This window comes from Nicotiana sylvestris, chromosome 12 (assembly GCF_000393655.2).
Source record: "Nicotiana sylvestris chromosome 12, ASM39365v2, whole genome shotgun sequence".
Taxonomy (NCBI): Eukaryota; Viridiplantae; Streptophyta; class Magnoliopsida; order Solanales; family Solanaceae; genus Nicotiana; species Nicotiana sylvestris.
Genome location: NC_091068.1, coordinates 65,356,738 through 65,378,882, shown reverse-complemented (window position 1 = coordinate 65,378,882; position 22,145 = coordinate 65,356,738). Strand labels below are relative to the sequence as shown.

The following is a 22,145-nucleotide window of genomic DNA, read 5'->3' as shown; positions in this document are numbered from 1 at the left end:
ATTAGAGGAATCAAAAGGTAACTGGCCCGAAGTGTTACCTGGAGTTTTATGGGCATATCGCACAACTGCAAAAACAAGTACAGAGAAACACCGTTTTTATTTGTTTATGGAGCTGAGGCTTTAATTCCAGTTGAGATAGGGGAACCAAGTACGCAGTTCACACAGGCGACACAAGAATCTAATGACGAGGAGATGTGGGTCAATCTAGATTTACTCGAGGGGAGGAGAGAAGCTGCATTGATAAGAACGGTAGCACAAAAGCAAGTCATAGAACGATATTACAACCGAAAAGCACGCCTCAGATTTTTCAAAGTTGGGGACTTCGTGCTTAAAAAGGTTTTTCAATCCACAAAGGCAGCTAACACGGGTAAATTAAGTCCAACATGGGAAGGACTCTATAGAGTTCGTGATATTGCAGGCAAGGGAGCATATGAGCTGGAGACAATGGATGGCAAGATACTACCTTCACATTGGAATGTTGTTCATTTGAAGAGATACTATTCTAAGAAATACCCACGGTCAGGTATCACTATTTCAAATTTAATTTTTGAATTGTTAAAATTTTACTAACAATTTTAGATGATAGGCAAAAAGCTAACCCGTACTAAATGATGAGTCACGACCTGTAAGGCACACGGAATAATCTAAAATTCCTGGCCTAGGGTTACAATTATTTTGATAGAAATTCATATGGGTTAAGCAGTCTTTATCTAAAATCGCATCTCCGAGTCCCGTATGTTTTTCCTTTTCAGAAAAAGGACCAAATGAGAGAATCTATCAAGTGCTCGAGACTTCATACTTCAACACTCAAACACTTGGGGGACTACATAATATAAACAGATATGTGTATAAAGAAGGCAAAGAAGATTAAGAAAAATCAAGCCTAAAAGAGTCAAGTGCAGAGTAAAAGTCACAAGGTCACGAGATGAAGCCACGAGCTAAGGCCAAAGAAAAACCTCACTATAGTTAGGGTAAAGGCTATGTACTAAAACGGGTTATAAGAAAAAAACCCGTGTCTATTATTCTTCTTTTGAAAAAATCTGTTACAAGAAAAACAGTTACGAGAAAGTTCTAGATGTAATTCAAATACATGTAAAGTATTGTCCAAAACTTGTCAAAGTTATTTCAAAGAAACATGTGTGTTCCTATTTCTTTTATAGTATGATAACACCATTATGAAGTTGAGACGTCTTCTTCATTAAGTGCTGAAATATAAAAGGGTCATCTTTTATAAAACTCATGTTTAATTAGTTAGTCATGAGATTAACAGAAGGATTTTCAAAGAACAAAAATGCGAATTATTCTATAAGTCCTTAAAAATAAAGGCAAGAATAAAGCAGACAGAAGTTTAAGATAATAACATGAAAAACTTCTTAATATCTAAAAACTAAAGACTAAGTACGAACTTAGTCATAAAGCTATTAAATTGTTTATACAAATTGCCCCATAAAAGACTTGGGGACTTGCGTTTCCAAATCCAACCCTCAAATGAAGCTAAGGGTTTGATTACGTTTTCCAAAATAAAAACAAAAAATAAAATCATTCAAATGATTAAAACTGGTCATTGAGAAGTTTGCGGAACTAAAGCAGGAGCATCAATAGCAGTGGGCTCAATTTGGGCAGGTGCATCAACAAATGCGGTTTCAACTTGGCTTGCAGCAACAGGCTCGATTGGGCTTGACAGAGTTGGGATACCCGTATCAGCTTCAACCACGGGAGAAGGGAAGTCTTGAGTTTGCTGAGCTTTTTCAATGGTTTCATTGATCTTAGCTAACTCCGACTCCAGGTTGAAGTTTTCTTGGCCAGCTTCAATTAGGGTATCTCGACGAGAATTCAAAATGCCCAACTTACCTCAACAGTAGATTTTTCTTCAAGGGTCTCATAATCCTTTTCCCAATCAGCAATCTCATTCTTTAGCTCTTCGTTTTCAGCCAAGGCGGAGTTGTAAGAAGCTTGAAGAGAGGCATGGGAGCTCTCTAAAGCACGAACCTTGTCAGCCGAGACTCGAAGGTCTTGTTGTGCTTGAGTTATGCTTTGCACGAGATCCCCAACATCAACTTCTTTTTGACTCAAAAGAGCCTCCAACTCTCTATTCTCTTCGTTGGCTTTAGATAGTTGCTCTGAGAAGGAAGATTCGAGACGTTCTTTGTCTTTTTCTGCTTGGCTTGAGGAAGCCTTTGCAACCGCTAACTCTGAAGTTAAAGCCCACACCTGCTGTTCTAGGGTATTCTTGCCTTCTTATAAATCTTCCATATCAATTTGTGCACTCTCAAATTGTTCCTTCCAATTGATCGCCTCCAATTGAGAATCACGTGCTACCTTCTCCAAAAGAGGGATTCTGCTTATCATTTCTATGTCGATAAGATTGGCCTAAAAAAAGGAAAGGAATTAAGAATATAAGAATCCCAAAGATAAATTTTTTTTAAGGTAAATATGGGAGGTACCTTCAAAGTGGCATGCACGATATCATTCATTAGAGTCAAGGAACTATGGCTCTCCAGCTTTGCTTTTTCAATTGGACCGATTAAAGGTTCTAACCATACGTCTGCCTGACCTGACTTACTCAAAAGGTTGCTATCAGCAGGAACTTCAATGGTTACCCTCCTCATAGCGGCATTTCTACTTGAAGAGCCTGCTTACGTATGGTGAACGATAGGAGGGGGAGTTGTTGAAGGAGGAGCGGTAGAGGAAGTGAAAATAGTAGAAGAAGGAACAGAAATAGCTGGGGCTGGTAAGGAAGGAATCGCAGGCACGGGAGTTGAGAAGGAAGATAAGGGTATTTCATCTAAAACAGGCCCTAGACTTCCACTGCCCTCTAAAGAAAAGTTTATCAATAGATTCATGGGTTATCATGGGGAGTGACGTCATCATTAGAAATTATTATTGGGGTTTCAACAGGTTCGATAAGAGTAACAGAAAGGCGAGGGAAAACTTTAGCTTCGTCATCAGAAATGATGCGTCTCCTAGCTCGTGTCCTCGTCACTAGAGAACCCTCATCTTCCTCTTCTTTAGAGTATCCTTCTTCAATAGTTTTCCTTTTTGCAGAAGAAGAACCCAAGACTATTTCTCGGGCTCTTTCTAAAGAGATACGGGTTCCCGAAGGAGTACAGGTTCCCGAAGAGACACGAGAGGCCGCAACTACTTCAGCAGTAACTCTTCGATTAGCAAATCCTGATAAAAAGAAGGATGGAAGTTAGAACCATAAAGAAAAATATATACATGCGTGAAAGATGAAATAAAAACTCTTACCATGAGTCTTTACTTTCCAACCATAACGATTAGAAAGTGTTTTCCAAGACCGACCATCTATTGGTATGGCCTTCGGCAATTTATCTACCCAACCACGAAAATTGGGAATATTTTCCACCACTCCCATGGTTGCTAAAAAAAGGGAGGAGAAAAAATTAGAGAAGTTGATAAACTTGAAGGAAAAAGGTACGAGATGGATAAAAGACTTACGTGCAAAATTCTACTTCTCAGGGAAGGGAACGTTATTCTCACCCACTAAATCAACAGTGGGGGCAGCAACAAATCGGGCGTACCAGCCACGGTCTTTGTCATCTTCAGGGCTCACTAAAACCCTCTTACTCTTGGCCACTAGGGTAAAAATGCCATTACTGAAAAGTCTAGGGGAGTAAAGATGAATCAGGTGAGGGAAAGTAAAGGAAACGTCAACCAAATTGGTTAAATGCCTCAAACAGGCAACAACCCTCCATATGATTGGGCCAATTTGACCCAAACAGACATTAAAGAAGCGGTAAAATTCAAGAATAACTGGGTCAATAGCTGGTTTGAACCCTAAAGTGAAAGGGTATGTATAAACAAAAGAGAACCCAGTCAAGTAAGAAGTAATCCTCTGATTTGGATTAGGGATAATAATGGGAAAATCATTACTCCAATGGCAGTCTTTACGAACTACAGGAGTCAAAACTTCTGTAATTTGAGTGGGGTAAGCGTCAGCATGGTCTAAAGCAGAAACCTAGTTTCTAAGAGATTCCCTATCATGGTAAAAAGATAATTCTGTAGGGAATATCTCCTCTACTAAAGGTTCACGTAATGGCTTAGAAGGTTCTTTATCCCTAGAAAAAGATTTATGAGAAAGGGAACCTCTGGTTCTGGAAGAAGGACCAGAACTAGGAGAAGGTATAGAAGAACCACCACCGCGAGTAGACCCTAAGCTACGAAGTCTACCTCCCCTTCTATGTCTAATGGGGGAATTAGGGAAGGTATCGATAATGGGAACTCTCCTAGGGTTAGGATTTGGTGAAGACATGGCGAAGGAGGAGAATGTGAGGGATTAAGTATTCAATAAGCTTTATGTGGTAAAAGACAAGGAGAGAAGTTATATTTATATTAGTACGCCACTGCCAAAGGTAAAAGTGCAGTGATGGAAGGACCATAATAATGATAACTGGCACTTCGTGAATAGTGGAGCTGTAAAAAGCCTTAAAAAGGGCTGCAAAACTGCAGAACTAATGAAAAAAAGACACGGGTATGGAGCATTAAATGGAAGCGACAATTGAAGCGTCAATTTTGTCATAGCATTAATGGTGACAAAAATTCTCTTTTAATGAAATCCACTTCCCAAATATTCAACTGATGAATAAATGGAAAGTGGGGGGACTATCTGTATTGGAAAAAATTGTATTTAAATATAAAGGTGACGTGTCGAAACACGTAGACTGGTCAAATGGTCAAAGAATTACAACTAGCCAAGAGGCACGAGTTGCAATAGATACGAGCAAATAGCAGAGGAAGAGGCACAGGTAGGAATACAAATAACCCAGCACTCGTACCTATCTAAGTCATTTATGTCTAAAAATCAAAAGGAATGAATCTGACAATAGAAAAGAGTGCAGATACGGCATTTAATAGGCATTAAATGTGGAATACGTTAGAGAATTTGTATTAAATATAATGATTATGTAACGTAGCATTAAATGTCTTTAATTACTCATAATAGCCTCATTATGATTTAGGCAAAATGTATATCCCCAAGATATCTATAAAAGGGGGACATCTGATCAATTGTAAGGACACGAAATACTATTGATATAAAACTTTGGTTTACTTATTTTTCTCTTGATTACTCTCTTGTTATCTAAATTACTTCCTTTTATACACTCTTTCGATTATTAGTAACCCGTGTTCTTCTAAAATCAAGCTTTGACTAAAATATCCTTTTTTGGTTAAACACTATCGGAAACTGAACACAGCCACTCGGAAGGACCATTTCCTTTTGCCTTTCGTTGACTAGATGTTGGACAGGTTAGCTGGGCGATCCCATTTCTGTTTCTTGGATGGATACTCGGGGTATAACCAGATCTTGATAGCCCCAAAAGATAGAGAGAAAATGTCTTTCACTTGTCCGTATGGCATATTTGCCTTTCGAAGAATGCCCTTTAGACTTTACAATGCACCAACTACATTCCAGCGGTGCATGCTAGCCATTTTCATTGACCTGGTTGAGGATATTATGGAGGTGTTTATGGATGATTTCTCCGTGGTGGGGGATTCATTCGAAGATTGTCTTCACAACCTAAAAAGAGTTCTCAAAAGATGTGTGGAGACAAATCTAGTGCTGAATTAGGAGAAGTGCCATTTTATGGTACAAGAAGGAATAGTGTTGGGGAAACGAGTGTCCAAAAAGGGAATTGAAGTTGACCAAGCCAAGGTTGATGTGATTGAGAAGCTGCCGCCACCCACTTCGGTAAAGGCAGTGATATGTTTCCTGGGGCACGTTGGGTTCTATAGGCGGTTCATTAAGGATTTTTCCAAGACTGCTAACCCCTTATGTAAGTTGCTTGAAAAAGACCAGCCCTTTGTGTTTTCTGATGATTGCAAGTTGGCCTTTGAGGAGATGAAAAAGAGATTGGTGACTGCACCCAATTGGGAGCAACCGTTCGAGATCATGTACGATGCCAGTGATTATGCTATAAGAGCAGTCTTAGGGCAACGCAAAGACAAGATGATGCACCCGAATTTACTATGCAAGTAGGATGCTCAATGGTGCACAGCTTAATTACACTGTCACGAAAAATGAAATACTCGATGTAGTGTTTTCCTTCGACAAATTTAGGTCGTACTTAATTGGCTCAAAAGTTATTGTTTATACTGACCATGCAACAATTAGGTACTTGATAGCAAAGAAGGAGTCAAAGCCACACTTGATTCTCTGGTTCTTTTGCTACAAGGATTTGATCTAGAAATCCATGACAGAAAGGGGACGGACAATCAAGTAACAGACCACCTCTAGAGGTTGGAAGGAGCAGAAAAGAGAATGGAAGTTGAAGATATCACAAAGACATTCCCGGATGAACAGTTACTTGTTGTGACAATAGAGGAGGTGCCATGGTATGCTGATATTGCTAATTACTTAGCAAGCAGTATTGTACCTTATGATTTCTCCTCAATTCAAAAGAAAAAGTTCTTCCGTGATTGTCAATCTTATTATTGGTATGAACCTCTACTTTTTAAGATATGTGTTGATAACATGATCCGGAGGTGTATCCCCGAGAAAGATCAACCTTCTGTTTTGCAGGCTTGCCATGCTTCACCATATGGTGGACACTTTGGAGGAATTCGGACAGCAGCTAAGGTATTGGAATCAGGGTTGTATTGGCCAACTCTATTCAAGGATGCCCACGCTTGTGTCAAAAGTTGCGATGAATGCCAAAGGACATGCAACATTTCTCGTCGTCATGAGATGTTGATGACTACCATTCAAGAGGTGGAGGTATTTGAAATGTGGGGGATCGACTTTATGGGGACGTTCATCAGCTCGTATGGTAACAAATATATATTGGTAGCGGTTTACTATGTCTCCAAGTGGGTCGAAGCGGTGGCTCTCCCAACCAATGATGCAAAAGGGGTAACAAGCTTTCTAAAGAAAAACATCTTTTTTACGTTTTGGCACCCCGAGAGCTATAATCAGTGATGGTGGAACCTATTTTTGCAATAGAGCGTTCGCACGGCTGTTGGAAAAGTACGGAGTTCGTCATAAGGTGACCACCCCTTATCACCCACAGTCGAGCGGGAAAGTTGAAGTGTCAAATAGGGAAATTAAAAGTGTCCTTACAAAAAAAATGAATGCAACAAGGACTGATTGGGCGAAGAAGCTGGATGATGCATTGTGGGCGTACCACACAGTATTCAAAACTCCAATTGGCATGTCACCGTACAAGTTTGTTTTTGGAAAGGCATGCTACCTTCCGGTAGAGCTCGAACATAAAGCACTTTGGGCATTGCGACATTTGAATTTGGATATGGAGACAACAAGCACCATCAGAATCACTGGGTTACATGAGCTCGAGGAATTCAGGTTCCAGGCATTTGAGAGTGCTAGACTATATAAAGAAAGGATGAAACTAATGCATGATAAGAACATCTTAGATCGGAACTTCAAACCCGGAGATCTAGTATTGTTATACAACTAGAGATTGAGATTGTTTCCGGGTAAGTTGAAGTCCCGATAGTCAGGACCCTTCAGAGTTGTGAAAATATTCTTAAGTGGAGCTGTGGAGATTGAATCAGAAGATGGGACAAATAAGTTCACGGTGAAAGGGCAAAGGCTGAAATATTACCTTGGCATGGCTGAAGAAAAAGGGGATAGAGTGGTAATAACTTTGGAAGAGCCCCAGTACACGAATGAGGAGTGATGATCAAAGCCTGCGTCGTGCCGTGACGTTAAATTAGGCGCTTCATGGAAGGCAATCCATTGATTTGTTGTATTCTTCGGAGTTACGTAAGTATCCCAGAGGTAGGTACAAACATTTTCAAAAACATTGGATGCCTAATCCACGACCGCGAATTTAACAAGTTTTCTGTCCGCGGATTAGGCGACGTTAGGTAAGTTCTTTTTTGTTGTTTTTTTTCTCTTCACCCCCCTTTTAATTAGTTTTTTTTCTTTTTAATTAACCCCCCCCCCCCTTCTGCATTCCCCATCTTCTCTTTTACCTCATTCTCTTTACAACACATAACACAACACAACAAAAAAAGAAAAAAACCCTCCCCCCTCTCCCTCTTCTCCACTCACCCAATCTTCCATCTAAGATCGTCACAAGATTCTCAAGTAAGTCTATGATTCTACTCTCTTCTTTTAGTTTCTTTTATTTTGTTTTTTTTCTTTTCCTTTTCATTCTTTGTTTCTTATTTTATAGTTGTAAGAATTTAGAATTTTAGATACTCATATTGAGGTGTATTTGTTGATACAATTGTGATATGTGAAGAGATTAGGTTGGTTGGGTTGGAAAAATATTGTTGAGTTGTGAGAAATGAGGGTTTAATTGGGTCCTTTGGTACATTGGGGGGGCATATGCACATGAGGTGTTTGTTGAATTGCCCCAATGAACTTTATAGTATAAATCGTGACCCAGAGGGTGCGTGAAGTCTGAGTAACCACTCTTGGGTCACCTATTCCGCTGATTTTTGATAATTGTAGTTGTGGTGTAGGTACAATGAGATCTTCAAAGAAGAAACGCACTACCGGTGGTTCGTCCTAGGGACAGGCATCATCCAGTTCAGGGCAGTTTGATAGCACCCGATTTGTCTCTAGAGATCCCCAAGACCGATTTGTTGAAAATGGTATTAGAAAGTCGGTACCAGAATGGAGAGTTGATAAGGGTTCCCTCCAGGCTGAGTGCCCTAATATGTTTAGGGATCTGACTAGGCGCAGGCTCGACATCTTCTTCGAGGAGCCGGGGGATGGTAACTTGTTACTTGTAAGGGAATTCTACGCCAACTGTCCCGAACATGAGGATCACGTTTACATGGTGCGACCAAAAAGGGCGAATGCCTCGATTGAAGATATTAGGGGAGTGTATCGTTTGCTTGCATTTACTAGGGATATGGATTACTATCACTCTTACAAGTGAGAACCCACACAATGGGAATTGTTTTTCCAAACTATCTGTAAACCAGACAAGGCGGTAGCGTGGGTTACTGAGGGATCAAAGTTGCACTCATCCTCACTCACCTTTGAAGGAAATTGTTGGTTGTACGTCATTAACAGTCGACTGTAGCCATCCCACAGCACCACTGAAGTCAATAGACCGCAAGCTGCTTTGATTTGGTGCTTTATGAATGTCATGATTTTGATGTGGTCGAGGTTATTCACTTGGAGATGTTCATTTGTTCACCACTACGGAGATATGGTTTTTTTCCCCATCTCTGGTCACTCGATTGTGTCGGGCTGTAGGGGGAGCAGAAAACCCCCATGTAGACGGCAAGGTGAAGAAAGAAACCATGTTCCGAGCTTCCAACGTGACTATTGGGAAAGAGGCAATGTCAACCAGTTCAACTGATAGTAAGGATTCTGAGGCATCAGGGGAGGGGGATAATGAGCAGGATAAAGTGGGGGCTGCATCGCCCCCCCATTGTCACACCTCCTTTTTCCGCGCCCGAGGGCGCAGGGGAGTTTTTTCCAATTAAAGGACAATCGAAACGGGATTGGTTTAATTATTTCAGAGTCGCCACTTGGGAGGTTTAGGGTGTCCCAAGTCACCAATTTTAATCCCGAATCGAGGAAAAGAATGACTCTATATTACAGTCTGCGTACCAGAAATCTAGATAAGGAATTCTGTTAACCCGGGAGAAGGTGTTAGGCATTCCCGAGTTCCGTGGTTCTAGCACGGTCGCTCAACTGTTATATTTGGCTTGATTATCTGATTTTAAATACAATATGAACCAATGTGCCAATTTTAACTTTTTACCGCTTTATTATTGTTATTTTTACAAGAATGTGAACATCGCTTAAAACACGTCTTTGGACTGCGTCACATGAAATGCACCCACAATCCGGAACGCATTTTATTTGATGTTTTGAGATTTGGATTTGGGTCGCATGAAATGCACACCCGAGCTTAAGAAAGTAAATTATTAAACACGCGCCTAAAGAGACTATCGCGTTATTATTTTGGGAAGGCCACGAAATTCACTAAGCGGCCCTCCTGAATTCTAAGTAATTTAAAACAAGTATTTACTGAGGGCCCCGCAATTTGTATTTTTATTCGGCGAGGCTCATCTCATTCTTATTTTTAAAAGGAATTTGCAACGTCATGGAAATGCATCTCGGGCCACGCCACAATCAATGCGCCCGTGACTAGAGACATATTTCGACTCCGTTGAGATTTGGATTTGGGTCACATAAATGTGCACCCGAGTTTAGGGAGATAGCATTATTAAAGGCGCGCCTAAAGCAACTAGCGCATTATTATTTTTGGAGAGGGCCGTGAAATTTGTTAAACGGCCCATCCCAGAATCTAAGTATTTAATACATATATTTTGTGAGGGCCCCGCAATTTGTACATTTTTTATTTTTATTTTTTTTTGCGAAGCTTGTCCCGTTTTTTTTTTTATTTTTTTTTTATTATTATTTTTTTATATATATATTTTTAACGGATGCCATTTTTACGCCTTTAACAATACTAAACCTTACGGCTTCTTTACCGCTACAATCTCATAGCTTGTCAAGATTTAATAAAAGAAGTTAGGCGAATGAGTGTTTCGGGCGTAGTAACAACATGTACTAATACTAATTTTGTCCAAATAAACTGAGACAACGAAGGGACGAGCGAATCAACGTCAAACTGTGTCTTAGGACTACTAATACAACTAAATCAAATGATATCAAGTAAACAATAATAACATAACACACAAATGAACTAAAATGCATACGGTGAAATATAAGCAAAAAAAATCATCATATCAATTTATATAATGCATCTTCGAACATTTAATGTAAAGTTCCTTTATCTAATACATCGAGGTTTACTAACCTTTGAACCTCGGCCAACTCAGGACGACAAACACGATTCCGACGGAACTTAAGCCGGACTTTTCTGAACGAAGAACTACGACGAAACCTCGGAACAAACTCGACGCACCAGACCTCGACTCAACCTTTGGACCTTGGACTGGAACTCGACCTCAACACAAGGTCGAGCAGCTCACCTCCATGAACTCCGGCTCGGCTAGTGGCGTGAAGCTGACGGACTGTTTAGTCGACGATTGTGGGGGTCGACGGGCAGTGTTTAATGGTGACGGGGTGATGGTTGTCGACTGGAAAATGACGAGGGTGTTGGTTGCGACAGTAGGGTGGGTTGTTTGGGCAGTGGTTAATGGCTGGAGCTCGGACGTGAGAGAGTGGTTGGTTTTGGGTTATGGTCGCCGGACATGGTGGAGAGCTTGACAACGCAGCAACAGCTGCTCGAGTTCCGGCGAGGGGGCAGCGACGACGAGATGGAAACGTAGCAGCAGTCGCTGCTTGACGGAGGCTAGATGCGGTGGAGGAAGCTTTTGCTGGTTCTCGTGAGGTTGAGTTGGTTTTGGTCCGGTGGACTGCTTGGCGACGGGGGGTTTTGCGTGGTTTTGGTCTGGTGGTTATGGGCGATGGGGGAAGAAGGGTTTGGTCGTGGGTTCTTCCTCAGGAAGAAGAAGCAGGAACAGTACTCCCTTTGTAGGGTTTTTGATGCACAGTACTCTTTTTCCAAAATTTTCAAGTCCTTGTTTGTTTGTCCTCCTCTCTTTTCAAATTCTGTCCGTGTTTTTGTAATGCAATGCCCATGAAAATGAGCCCCACGCGTGGTGGGGTTCGAGGCATATGTCCCCCACGCGTGGTGGGGTTCCCCACGTGTCCTGGACACGGTTTATTATGGGCTAGGTCCGAAAATTAGGCCTAAAACCGGGTAGTTTAAACCCGAATATTATTCTTTTGCCCGGACCCGAGAAATAGGAACACGTTGCTTAACTAGTCCTATGTAAGCAAAATAACTACCAAAAATAAGACTAGTATTTAAACAAAACTATATCTTTTTAAATATTTTTCAAGGTTTAAAATAGCTACAAAATATTAATAAAACTATTTTTTTGTAATTTTCGTTTTTAAATATTAAGATAAAATATGAGGTAATATTTTTGTATTTTTCAAAGTTAAAAATGACTATAAAACCTTAATAGAACTATATTTTTTGTAATTTTCGAAATTATATAAAGTACAAAAATAAAGTGCAATTTTTGTATTTTTTTTTCAAGTTTATGTGAAATACATAAACTAAAATTTATATATATATATTTTGAAATTTTCTTTTTGCACCGAAATAAAGTAAAAATAGTTAAAATGACTATATTAGTCCTAAATTAGATATTTTAAGCTAAGAGCGTAAAAATTCCCGGGGAGGGTCAAAAATCACGTGCTTACAGCTGCCCCTCTTTGACTGGAAACACGAAGAGTTTTCCGACAAAGAACGACTAGACGTGTTTTTGACCCGACCATTACTTGGACGGACTACACTTAAGGAAAGGGAGGGAATGTGACCGAGCCCTGGTATCTGAGCTGCCTACATATCCTTGGTTATACAGGAATCAGGCCACGTGTAGTTCGGGAATGAGAGAGATGGTAGAGTGTACCGAGGTGAAGAGCCGATCGAGGTGCCGTTCCGTTGAGGTTCCGGTCCGCGGTCCTGTCATTACAACAAAAATGAAAACTGAAAAAGACTAACTAAGCCTATCAGCTACTAGTTACAAGGATTCCTATCTCTTAAGTCTTCTGAAACTTGGTCTTGAGTCTTGAATGGTGCTTCATACAGACTTTGGATCTGAACCTTGATACTTGCTAGTTGTAGGTGCTAGTTCTTGAGCAGACCACATTTGTTCTTCATACAGATTTTGGGCTCTTCTCTTTCTTTTTTTTTTCTTCTTTTTTTTTCTCTTGTTTTTTTTTGTTTTGTTTTTGTGACCAGCTTCTGTTGATCATCCCAGACTATTGATTCGCGTTCTTGAGGCGAGCTTCTTGTTGCTTCTATCTTGGATTGAGTGCTGGGGATTTTTGTCGTAACCTTCTGCTTTCCAGTGGGTCACTGCTTGATCTTGAAAAATGTTTCTCCGTTCTACAGGAGGACTCCTGACTTCTTCTATCTTCGACACGCAACAACCTCCGTTCTACAGGCGGGTCCCTGAAAATCAAAACAAACAAAACAAACAAAATTTCCTAACCCAGTTTGTACTGGGAAGATTTGTGAGTCATTAGCAAAATCGTAACTCACTTACACTACTGATGCAATGATGAGAGTAAACTAAAGACTAGGCTAGGATGTGCATCTCCTATGAGTAAAACCAAAACTCTTGCTAGAAAATGTGTCTGCTAAAATAAAAACCTCAATGACTCAAACTAGAAAGTGTGTCTTCTATGGTTGAACCGGAATGAGCTAAACTAGGAAGTGCGTCTCCTAAGGGTGAAAACTTCAGTGATTAGAACTAGGAAGTGTGTCTCCTATGAATAAAATCTCGATTAGGAAGTGCGTCTCCTACGGGTAAACTTCAAAAACGGGACTAGGAATTGTGTCTCCTATGGTCGAACTTAAAATGAATCAAACTAGGAAGTGCGTCTCCGATTGGGGATAACTGTTCTTAGGAAGTGCGTCTCCTATTGGTACAATTGATCTAGGAAGTGTGTCTCCTATCGGTGAAACTTTCTTAGGAAGTGCGTCTCCTATCGGTGAACTTAACTTAGGAAGTGCGTCTCCTATTGGTGAAATCAACTTAGGAAGTGCGTCTCCTACTGGTGAAACTTGTCTTAGGATGTGCGTCTCCTTAGGAAGTGCGTCTCCTATCGGTGAAACTGAACTTAGGAAGTGCGTCTCCTATCGGTGAAACTGAACTTAGGAAGTGCGTCTCCTATTGGTGAAATATTTTTAGGAAGTGCGTCTCCTACTGGTAAAACTTGTCTTAGGAAGTGCGTCTCCTATCGGTGAAATATTTTTAGGAAGTGCGTCTCCTATGGTAAAACTGAACTTAGGAAGTGCGTCTCCTATCGGTGAAATATTTTTAGGAAGTGCGTCTCCTATTGGTGAAACTGAACTTAGGAAGTGCGTCTCCTACTGGTGAAACTTTTTAGGAAGTGCGTCTCCTAGTGGTACAATGGATTTAGGAAGTGCGTCTCCTACTGGTGAAACTTGCTTAGGAAGTGCGTCTCCTACTGGTGAAACTTGCTTAGGAAGTGCGTCTCCTATTGGTGAAACTTGCTTAGGAAGTGCGTCTCCTACTGGTGAAATATTTTTAGGAAGTGCGTCTCCTATTGGTGAAACTGAACTTAGGAAGTGCGTCTCCTATGGTAAAACTGAACTTAGGAAGTGCGTCTCCTATCGGTGAAATATTTTTAGGAAGTGCGTCTCCTTTTGGTGAAACTGAACTTAGGAAGTGCGTCTCCTACTGGTGAAACTTATCTTAGGAAGTGCGTCTCCTACTGATAAAACTTGCATAGGAAGTGCGTCTCCTACTGGTGAAACTTATCTTAGGAAGTGCGTCTCCTACTGGTGAAACTTGCTTAGGAAGTGCGTCTCCTATTGGGAAAAACTGTTCTTTAGGAAGTGCGTCTCCTATTGGTGAAACTGAACCTAGGAAGTGCGTCTCCTATGGTAAAACTGAACTTAGGAAGTGCATCTCCTATCGGTGAAACTGAACTTAGGAAGTGCGTCTCCTATGGTAAAACTGAACTTAGGAAGTGCGTCTCCTATCGGTGAAATATTTTTAGGAAGTGCGTCTCCTATGGGTGAAATGAACTTAGGAAGTGCGTCTCCTATGGTGAAACTGAACTTTAGGAAGTGCGTCTCCTATGGTGAAACTATTCTTAGGAAGTGCGTCTCCTATTGGTGAAGCTGAACTTAGGAAGTGCGTCTCCTATTGGGTGAAATAAACTTAGGAAGTGCGTATCCTACTGGTGAAACTTTTTAGGAAGTGCGTCTCCTACTGGTACAATGGATTTAGGAAGTGCGTCTCCTAGTGGTGAAACTTTCTTAGGAAGTGCGTCTCCTACTGGTGAAACTTGCTTAGGAAGTGCGTCTCCTACTGGTGAAACTTGCTTAGGAAGTGCGTCTCCTACTGGTGAAATATTTTAGGAAGTGCGTCTCCTATTGGTGAAACTGAACTTTAGGAAGTGCGTCTCCTATGGTGAAACTGAACTTAGGAAGTGCGTCTCCTATGGTGAAACTGAACTTAGGAAGTGCGTCTCCTATGATAAACTGAACTTAGGAAGTGCGTCTCCTATGGTAAAACTGAATTTTAGGAAGTGCGTCTCCTATGGGTGAACTATTCTTAGGAAGTGCGTCTCCTACTGGTAAAAACTTGCTTAGGAAGTGCGTCTCCTATGGTAAAACTGAACTTAGGAAGTGCGTCTCCTATGATAAACTGAACTTAGGAAGTGCGTCTCCTATGGTAAAACTGAACTTAGGAGGAAATGCATCTCCTATGGGTAAAACTGAAACTTAGGAGGAAATGCATCTCCTATGGGTGAAACTAAACAAACCTAGGAGGAAATGCATCTCCTATGGGTAAAACTAAAACTTAGGAGGAAATGCATCTCCTATGGGTAAAGACGTGGAATGTATGCCTCCATTATCTGGGCGGGCTCCCAATTTCAACACTTGAAATAAAAGACTGAATGTATGCCTCTGTTATCTGGGCGGGCTCCCAATTTCAACATTTAAAATTAAAGACGTGGAATGTATGCCTCTATTATCTGGGCGGGCTCCCAATTTCAACACTTGAAATAAAAGACTGAATGTATGCCTCTGTTATCTGGGCGGGCTCCCAATTTCAACACTTAAAATAAAAGACTGAAATGTATGCCTCTCGTTATACAGGTGGGCGCCTGGAACATGAAATGCAAATACTGAAATGTATTCCTCTCGTTATTCAGGTGGGCGCCTGGTTGTAAAGATATGAAAAATGATATGCCCGTATTATACTGGTGGGTGACCTAGAACAGAAATGAAAAGACAGAAATGTATTCCCGCATTATACTGGTGGGTGACCCAGAACAAAAAATGAAAAGACAGAAATGTATTCCTCTCGTTATTCAGGTGGGCGCCTGGTTGTAAAGAAAAGACTGAAACCAACATATCCTATTTGAGGGCGGATGAACCCAACATATCCTATTTGAGGGCGGATGAACCCGACATATCCTATTTGAGGGCGGATGAACCCAACATATCCTATTTGAGGGCGGATGAACCCGACATATCCTATTTGAGGGCGGATGAACCCAACATATCCTATTTGAGGGCGGATGAACCCAACATATCCTATTTGAGGGCGGATGAACCCAAAATATCCTATTCGAGGGCGGAAAAACCCGACATATCCTATTTGAGGGCGGAAAAACCCGACATATCCTATTTGAGGGCGGATGAACCCAACATATCCTATTTGAGGGCGGATGAACCCAACAGATCCTATTTGAGGGCGGATGAACCCGACAGATCCTATTTGAGGGCGGATGAACCCGACAGATCCTATTTGAGGGCGGATGAACCCGACATATCCTATTTGAGGGCGGATGAACCCGACATATCCTATTTGAGGGCGGATGAACCCGACAGATCCTATTTGAGGGCGGATGAACCCGACATATCCTATTTGAGGGCGGATGAACCCGACATATCCTATTTGAGGGCGGATGAACCCGACATATCCTATTTGAGGGCGGATGAACCCGACATATCCTATTTGAGGGCGGATGAACCCAACAGATCCTATTTGAGGGCGGATGAACCCGACATATCCTATTTGAGGGCGGATGAACCCGACATATCCTATTTGAGGGCGGATGAACCCGACATATCCTATTTGAGGGCGGATGAACCCAACAGATTCTGTTTGAGGGCGGATGAACCCGACATATCCTATTTGAGGGCGGATAAACCCAACAGATCCTGTTTGAGGGCGGATGAACCCGACATATCCTATTTGAGGGCGGATGAACCCAACATATCCTATTTGAGGGCGGATGAACCCGACATATCCTATTTGAGGGCGGATGAACCCAAAATATCTTTAAGACTTGAAAATGTCTTACCTTGAATACTTGCTGGGGATTGGGATGAATTTTCCTTTTCTACCTTCCCCATTTTTATTATTATTCTTTTTTTTTAATTCCTTTTTTATTTTTGTTTTGTTTTTGCATAGCTTCTCCCTTCAAAGAATACCTCCCTTGATTTACTTACCTGTTGGGGGGTAAAATGTTATCAGCTGGGGGTACCTGACTTCCAGAAAATTTTCTAAATGGAAGGAAAATTTTCTGCCCCAGTTTGATAATATCCCTTGTGGCATGCGTTTCTGCCTCAATGCCATTTCCTTTACCTGTTTCAAATCAAACAAAATTTGTTAGTTTAAAACATGGTGGTTGGTTGTGATACTCCCAACGGGATGGCTTTTCCTTTTTCCTTCCTTGCTTTGCGTTGCACAACTTGTTGGGGATGATATTATGTGCTGGGGATAATCCCTTCCTCCTGGGGGATATCCCTCTTCTTTTGTGGCATAGCTTGGAAACTGGCATTTCCCCGACCTCTTAGTCTAGTATGGATTTTGCCAAATCATGCTCACTGCTCTCCTTGCTCTGTTCATGGGCCTTTTGCTGGGGATATATATTTTGACACTGGCCTCGCGCTTGTTCCTCGCTGACTATACCACTTGGATGTACTAGTCAGATCTCATTTTGGAAAGCTGATGGCCTATTCGAAGTCATTTCATACTTGTTCTGACCAGACAGACTCTATTGGGGAATTTTTTATGAAAGGAGAAAGATAACAGAAACAAAATAAAAGACAAAGGAAACGATGACTCTTTTACAAAAGAAACTATAAATAAAAACCTATCAAACGCAGATACCGACTCTAATGGCCATGACATGCGTATGTGGCCTATCCTCTACCGTCAATCATCTTTCAAGATCTTCAATCGGCGATTCCCCATCTGATTCTCAATCTTATTCGACTTGTAGTGCCCGAAGGGTTTTCACTATCAAGTCTCTCTCATTTTTGGCTTTTCTCTCAGCTTTCATCGCCTTATGGTGCCTGTGAAGGTTTTCACCGATAAGACTCTCTCATTTGTATCACTTTCCAGCTGGGGATTTGGAGTGTCGCCGGTATGACTCTTTCTGCTGGAGATTAGAGTCCTTTCTGCTGTGGAACAGAATGTTATGTTCGCCGGTAAGACTCTTCATTTGTCTGACTTGGCATCTTTTGAAGACTGATCGGAAGGTCTTTCTTTGGACCGTAATGTGGGTTTTGGATAGGGCTAGAAAGAAAGGGTATAAAAGGCTCAAAAATGCATTAATTTTGGGTTATTAATTACAACCTTCGGAATTAGATTTATTTACAACAAACACAACTTTTGCCCCAGTTTCTTGCTTGGGGATATCTTAATTGTTTTTTTTCATTTTTCAAAACTATGACCGAGCCGTGAAGCGCCTACGTATCCTCTTTGAGGAATCAGGTCAAACGTAGTTCCCAATTCCTCTTTTCATTTGATTTTCTTTTTTTTTCTTCTTTGTTATCAATTTCTTTTCTTTTCTTTTTCTCTTTTTTTTTTTTTCTCTCTCTTTTCGTTTTGTTGTTTTCTTTCTTTCTCTTTTTTTTTCTTTTTCGTTGCTACTGATTCCGAACGAGGGGTATTGAAGAAAATAAATAAGGCCCAAAAGGGGTTAACGAAGGATAAAGTGTTTGGGTAGCAGAACAAAATGCCTTCGTCATTCCAGTCCTCAAAACATGCCAAGTGCAAACAACACAATTAAACAATAGATTTATAGTCTCTTCCGATGGTGCCGGACTTGACAATTATATTCAACATCTGTTTGTTTATTTGTCACTTCTAAAACACCGTTGGGCGACACTCTCATTCTCATTATTATGAACGACCCTCATGCCAATTTAGGCGAATCTTTCTTTAGCGGTTTTCTTTGTGTTTAACTTGCCCCAGTTCCACATGACTCGGGCTCCAAATAATCTCAAACCGTCCTTATTTCTTTAAATGGTTTGATCGCCTTTCTGGGGTTTTATGATTAACTTTAAAGACTAGGCCCAAACTGTGTGCGCATGTCATGTCACTAGAATCGGTGCTGAAAAAAATGACATAATGACTACACAGAAAGATGACTGGGAATAATCAAAGACTGAATTTTTTTGCATTGGACTGAACAAATGGTTTTAAAAACAAAGCAAACCGGAATAAAATCCTAAACAACTTGGACAAAACTTAAACAAAACCGCTATGACAAAACGGAAAGATAAGCGGAAAGACATTGACACAAAACAAATCCGAATTACAATCCTAATAATCCGAACAACGGAAATGACAACAAAATAGACCATCAAAGATCCTCTCCGGTTGACCCAAAATGGAGTGTCTTTCCAACTGCAAAGCATGACATTTTAGCCATTGATCTCTATATCAACATTGCCAAGACCATCCCCAACTTCAGTATTATCAACATCAATCAACAAGTTCTCAAGATGATTCGCCTGCTCCCTGTCACTGTCGTCGATCACAATTGCCCCTTCCTGAATCATTCTTTCGATTTCCTTTTTCAAAGAACGACAGTCTTCAATGCTATGTCCTTGGACATTAGAGTGGTACATGCATCGTACAGCAGGATTGAACCCTTTTGCATATGGATCTGGAGTATAGCCAAGGAGCGGCTCAATCAGTCCTGAAAGCTTTAGCTTTTCAAACAAACTTGCGTAGGACTCCCCAATTGGCGTGAAATTGTTTCCTTGCCTTTGTTTTCCCCCTTGCCCCTGTTTTCTAGGGTCGTTGGGTGCTTGGAAACGATGTGAAGGCAAGAATACATTATGTGGTGTTGGCTCTCGCCAGCGGGGGTGACCTGATGGTTGACCCTGCGACCGGACCTTGTTCGAAGGATAATACTGAGGCGGATTATGTGGAGCTCGGGGGCAGGCTTGGGCATGATGGTCTGAAAAGAGTGGCTCTGATGGTAGGTAGTAGGGTTGTGGAAGGTTGTATGGAGTGTGTGGATAATTTGTATGACTGGGCCTGGGCTGGTAGTGAGGGGAAGGACCTCTGAATTTGGACCCAGTACCTGCTTCGACTGATGCGACCTCGAGCACACCTCCCGCGCCGCTCTGAATAGCTTGGGTCGTTGCCTTGAGCGCTGAGTAATTTAGGATTTTGTCAGACCTTAGGCCCTCCTCTATCATGACCCCTATCTTTACCACTTCATTGAAGGATTTCCCAACCGTTGTCACCAAGTGACCAAAGTAAGTTGGATCAAGTGTTTGCAAGAAGTAGTCCACCATTTCTCCCTCTTTCATGGGAGGATCAACTCTGGCCGCTTGTTCTCTCCAGCGGAAACCAAACTCACGAAAACTTTCCCCAGGCTTCTTTCCAGTCCTCAGCAATGTGAGACGGTCAGGGACTATCTCGAGATTGTACTGGAAATGACCTGCGAAAGCCTGCGCCAGATCATCCCAAGTATACCACCTACTGGAATCCTGCCTGGTATACCATTCTAGCGCAGATCCGCTCAGACTCTGGCCGAAATAAGCTATTAGCAGCTCATCCTTGCCGCCTGCCCCTCTCATTTTGCTACAGAATCCCCGCAAATGTGCCATGGGATCACCGTGCCCTTCATATAAATCAAACTTAGGCATCTTGAACCCAGCCGGGAGTTGGACGTCTGGGAAAGGGCACAGATCTTTGTATGCTACGCTGACTTGATTGCCCAGCCCGTGCAAGTTCCTGAAGGACTGCTCCAGGCTTTTGAACTTTCTCAATACTTCATCCTGTTCAGGGGCCTTAGCCGGCTTCTCAATCTCTGCCGGCACTTCCAAATGTGGATTGTAAGCCTGTGGTTCGGGGGCATGAAACGTAGGCTTAGGGGGATAGTATTGCGTATCGGGAGCCTGAAGCAATGGCTCGCTGTTTGATCTTTGCAGGGTGGCTGATATGGGTCCCGTAAAAGTGGGAACATTTGGTATTGGGAGAGGTTGATGGGGCGGTGGAGCTTGGGAATCATGGGGGCTTCTCTCCTGATGATAACGGTGATTCGAGAGGCTTGTTGAAGGGCTGGAGTGAGGGTATTCCGGCATGTGCCCCAACGGTTCAGGGCTCTTTTGTGATTTGGCTAGAGCTAGCTGCATTGCATTCATCTCTAATCCCATCCTTCCTATCTTTTCCATTGCTTCCTTTAACAACTGGCTCACCGGCCTTTCTTCCTCGGTACTATTCTCTGAAGTAGCCATGCTTGTTGTTATCGGTCCTTTGGATATAGTTTGGTAAGGGTGTGTTGCCAGAATTCTTTAACAACTAACTGTTTGAGATTCGGAAAACAACAAACTTGTTAGCGTTTAGAGTTTAACAGATTTGACAACAACACATTGAGGATGCAATGCCCCTAGGCAGTTAACCGTTTCTAACATGCTTTGCTTTAAACAACATGCGTCACCCCGACTTGCTTATTTGCCCCTTTGAAGCACTTTGGGAACCCCTGTATTTATTTTGTATTTCCTTTTTCTTTCGATCATTTTTTCCTTTTCTCTTTTTCGATTCTTATGGAGATTGCCTACGTATCATGACCCCGCATGAATCAGACCTTGCGTAGTTCGGCCCAATAAAATAAACAATAATGAACATTTTTCTTTTCACTTTCATATTAAAACAAACTGGGTTTCAAAAGTTTAAAGATGACCTACAAACTTGAAAATCAAACAACCCGCCTATTTTAATCAAAAGGTTTACAAACTTCAAAAACAAAAGGCTAGCTCCCTTTCTTTGTTCAACAAATGCAACCAAACGGTTATTTTTGCAAATGTGGCCCCTTCCAAATTTCACATGAATTTTGAGGCCGGGGAGGATTATTTTGACACTTTACAAACTTGTCCATTCTTTTACGAAAATAACCTTTCGACAACTGAAAGATACTCTAAGGCTATTTCGGCAAGAACGGTTTAAGACGCGGCCGAAGCTGGCTCGGCTTATTATGACAAATTTTGAACGGTATTCACTTGACCGTCGACTCTTTTTTTTTTCAAATTATGATAAAAACCTTGTATTGCAAACACGGCCTTTCGACGTCTCGGGGACGAAGCTTTTTAAGGCTGTGTGGGTCCATATCTCAAAATGACCCAAAGGTGGCTGTTTATGCCAAGTCAGCCTTCCGGCGTCCCTTTCGGGAACATTCGGCTATTTATGACAAAACAGCATCACCTGACTTATTTATAACTCTTTTTTTTTCATCGTTTTTCAAATTAGAAAAGTCAATATTGCAAACACGGCCTTTCAACGTCTCGGGGACGAAGATTTTTAGGCTGTGGGGGTCAACTGGACCAAGTCTTAAAAATGACCCAAAAGTGGCT

The 22,145-nt window shown here is 41.5% G+C and overlaps 2 protein-coding genes across 2 annotated transcripts; one reads left to right on the top strand and one right to left on the bottom strand.

Moving 5' to 3' along the window:
- Positions 1 to 1,561: 1,561 nt before the first annotated feature.
- On the bottom strand, positions 1,562 to 2,609 carry LOC138883157 (uncharacterized). The gene is made up of 4 exons (XM_070163817.1): positions 2,445 to 2,609; positions 2,320 to 2,370; positions 1,852 to 2,211; positions 1,562 to 1,738 (listed from the first exon to the last, which is right to left on the bottom strand). Exons 1-4 carry the CDS (start codon positions 2,607 to 2,609, stop codon positions 1,562 to 1,564), a joined length of 753 nt encoding a protein of 250 aa, XP_070019918.1.
- Positions 2,610 to 7,085: 4,476 nt separating this feature from the next.
- LOC138883156 (uncharacterized) lies at positions 7,086 to 7,658 on the top strand. The gene is made up of 2 exons (XM_070163816.1): positions 7,086 to 7,321; positions 7,511 to 7,658. The coding sequence occupies exons 1-2, from the start codon at positions 7,086 to 7,088 to the stop codon at positions 7,656 to 7,658; spliced, it is 384 nt and encodes a 127-aa protein (XP_070019917.1).
- The last annotated feature ends 14,487 nt before the right edge of the window (positions 7,659 to 22,145 follow it).

What these genes read in the sequence shown, in the direction of transcription:
- LOC138883157 (XM_070163817.1), bottom strand. Translation starts at nt 2,609, where the DNA reads ATGAGGAGGGTAACCATTGAAGTTCCTGCTGATAGCAACCTTTTGAGT. An exon ending in TCGTGCATGCCACTTTGAAG is followed by an intron (nt 2,371 to 2,444) that starts GTACCTCCCATA and finishes TCCTTTTTTTAG; the next exon opens with GCCAATCTTATCGACATAGA. An exon ending in AAGAAAAATCTACTGTTGAG is followed by an intron (nt 1,739 to 1,851) that starts GTAAGTTGGGCA and finishes GAAAAAGCTCAG; the next exon opens with CAAACTCAAGACTTCCCTTC.
- LOC138883156 (XM_070163816.1), top strand. Translation starts at nt 7,086, where the DNA reads ATGAATGCAACAAGGACTGATTGGGCGAAGAAGCTGGATGATGCATTG. An exon ending in CATGAGCTCGAGGAATTCAG is followed by an intron (nt 7,322 to 7,510) that starts GTTCCAGGCATT and finishes AATATTCTTAAG; the next exon opens with TGGAGCTGTGGAGATTGAAT.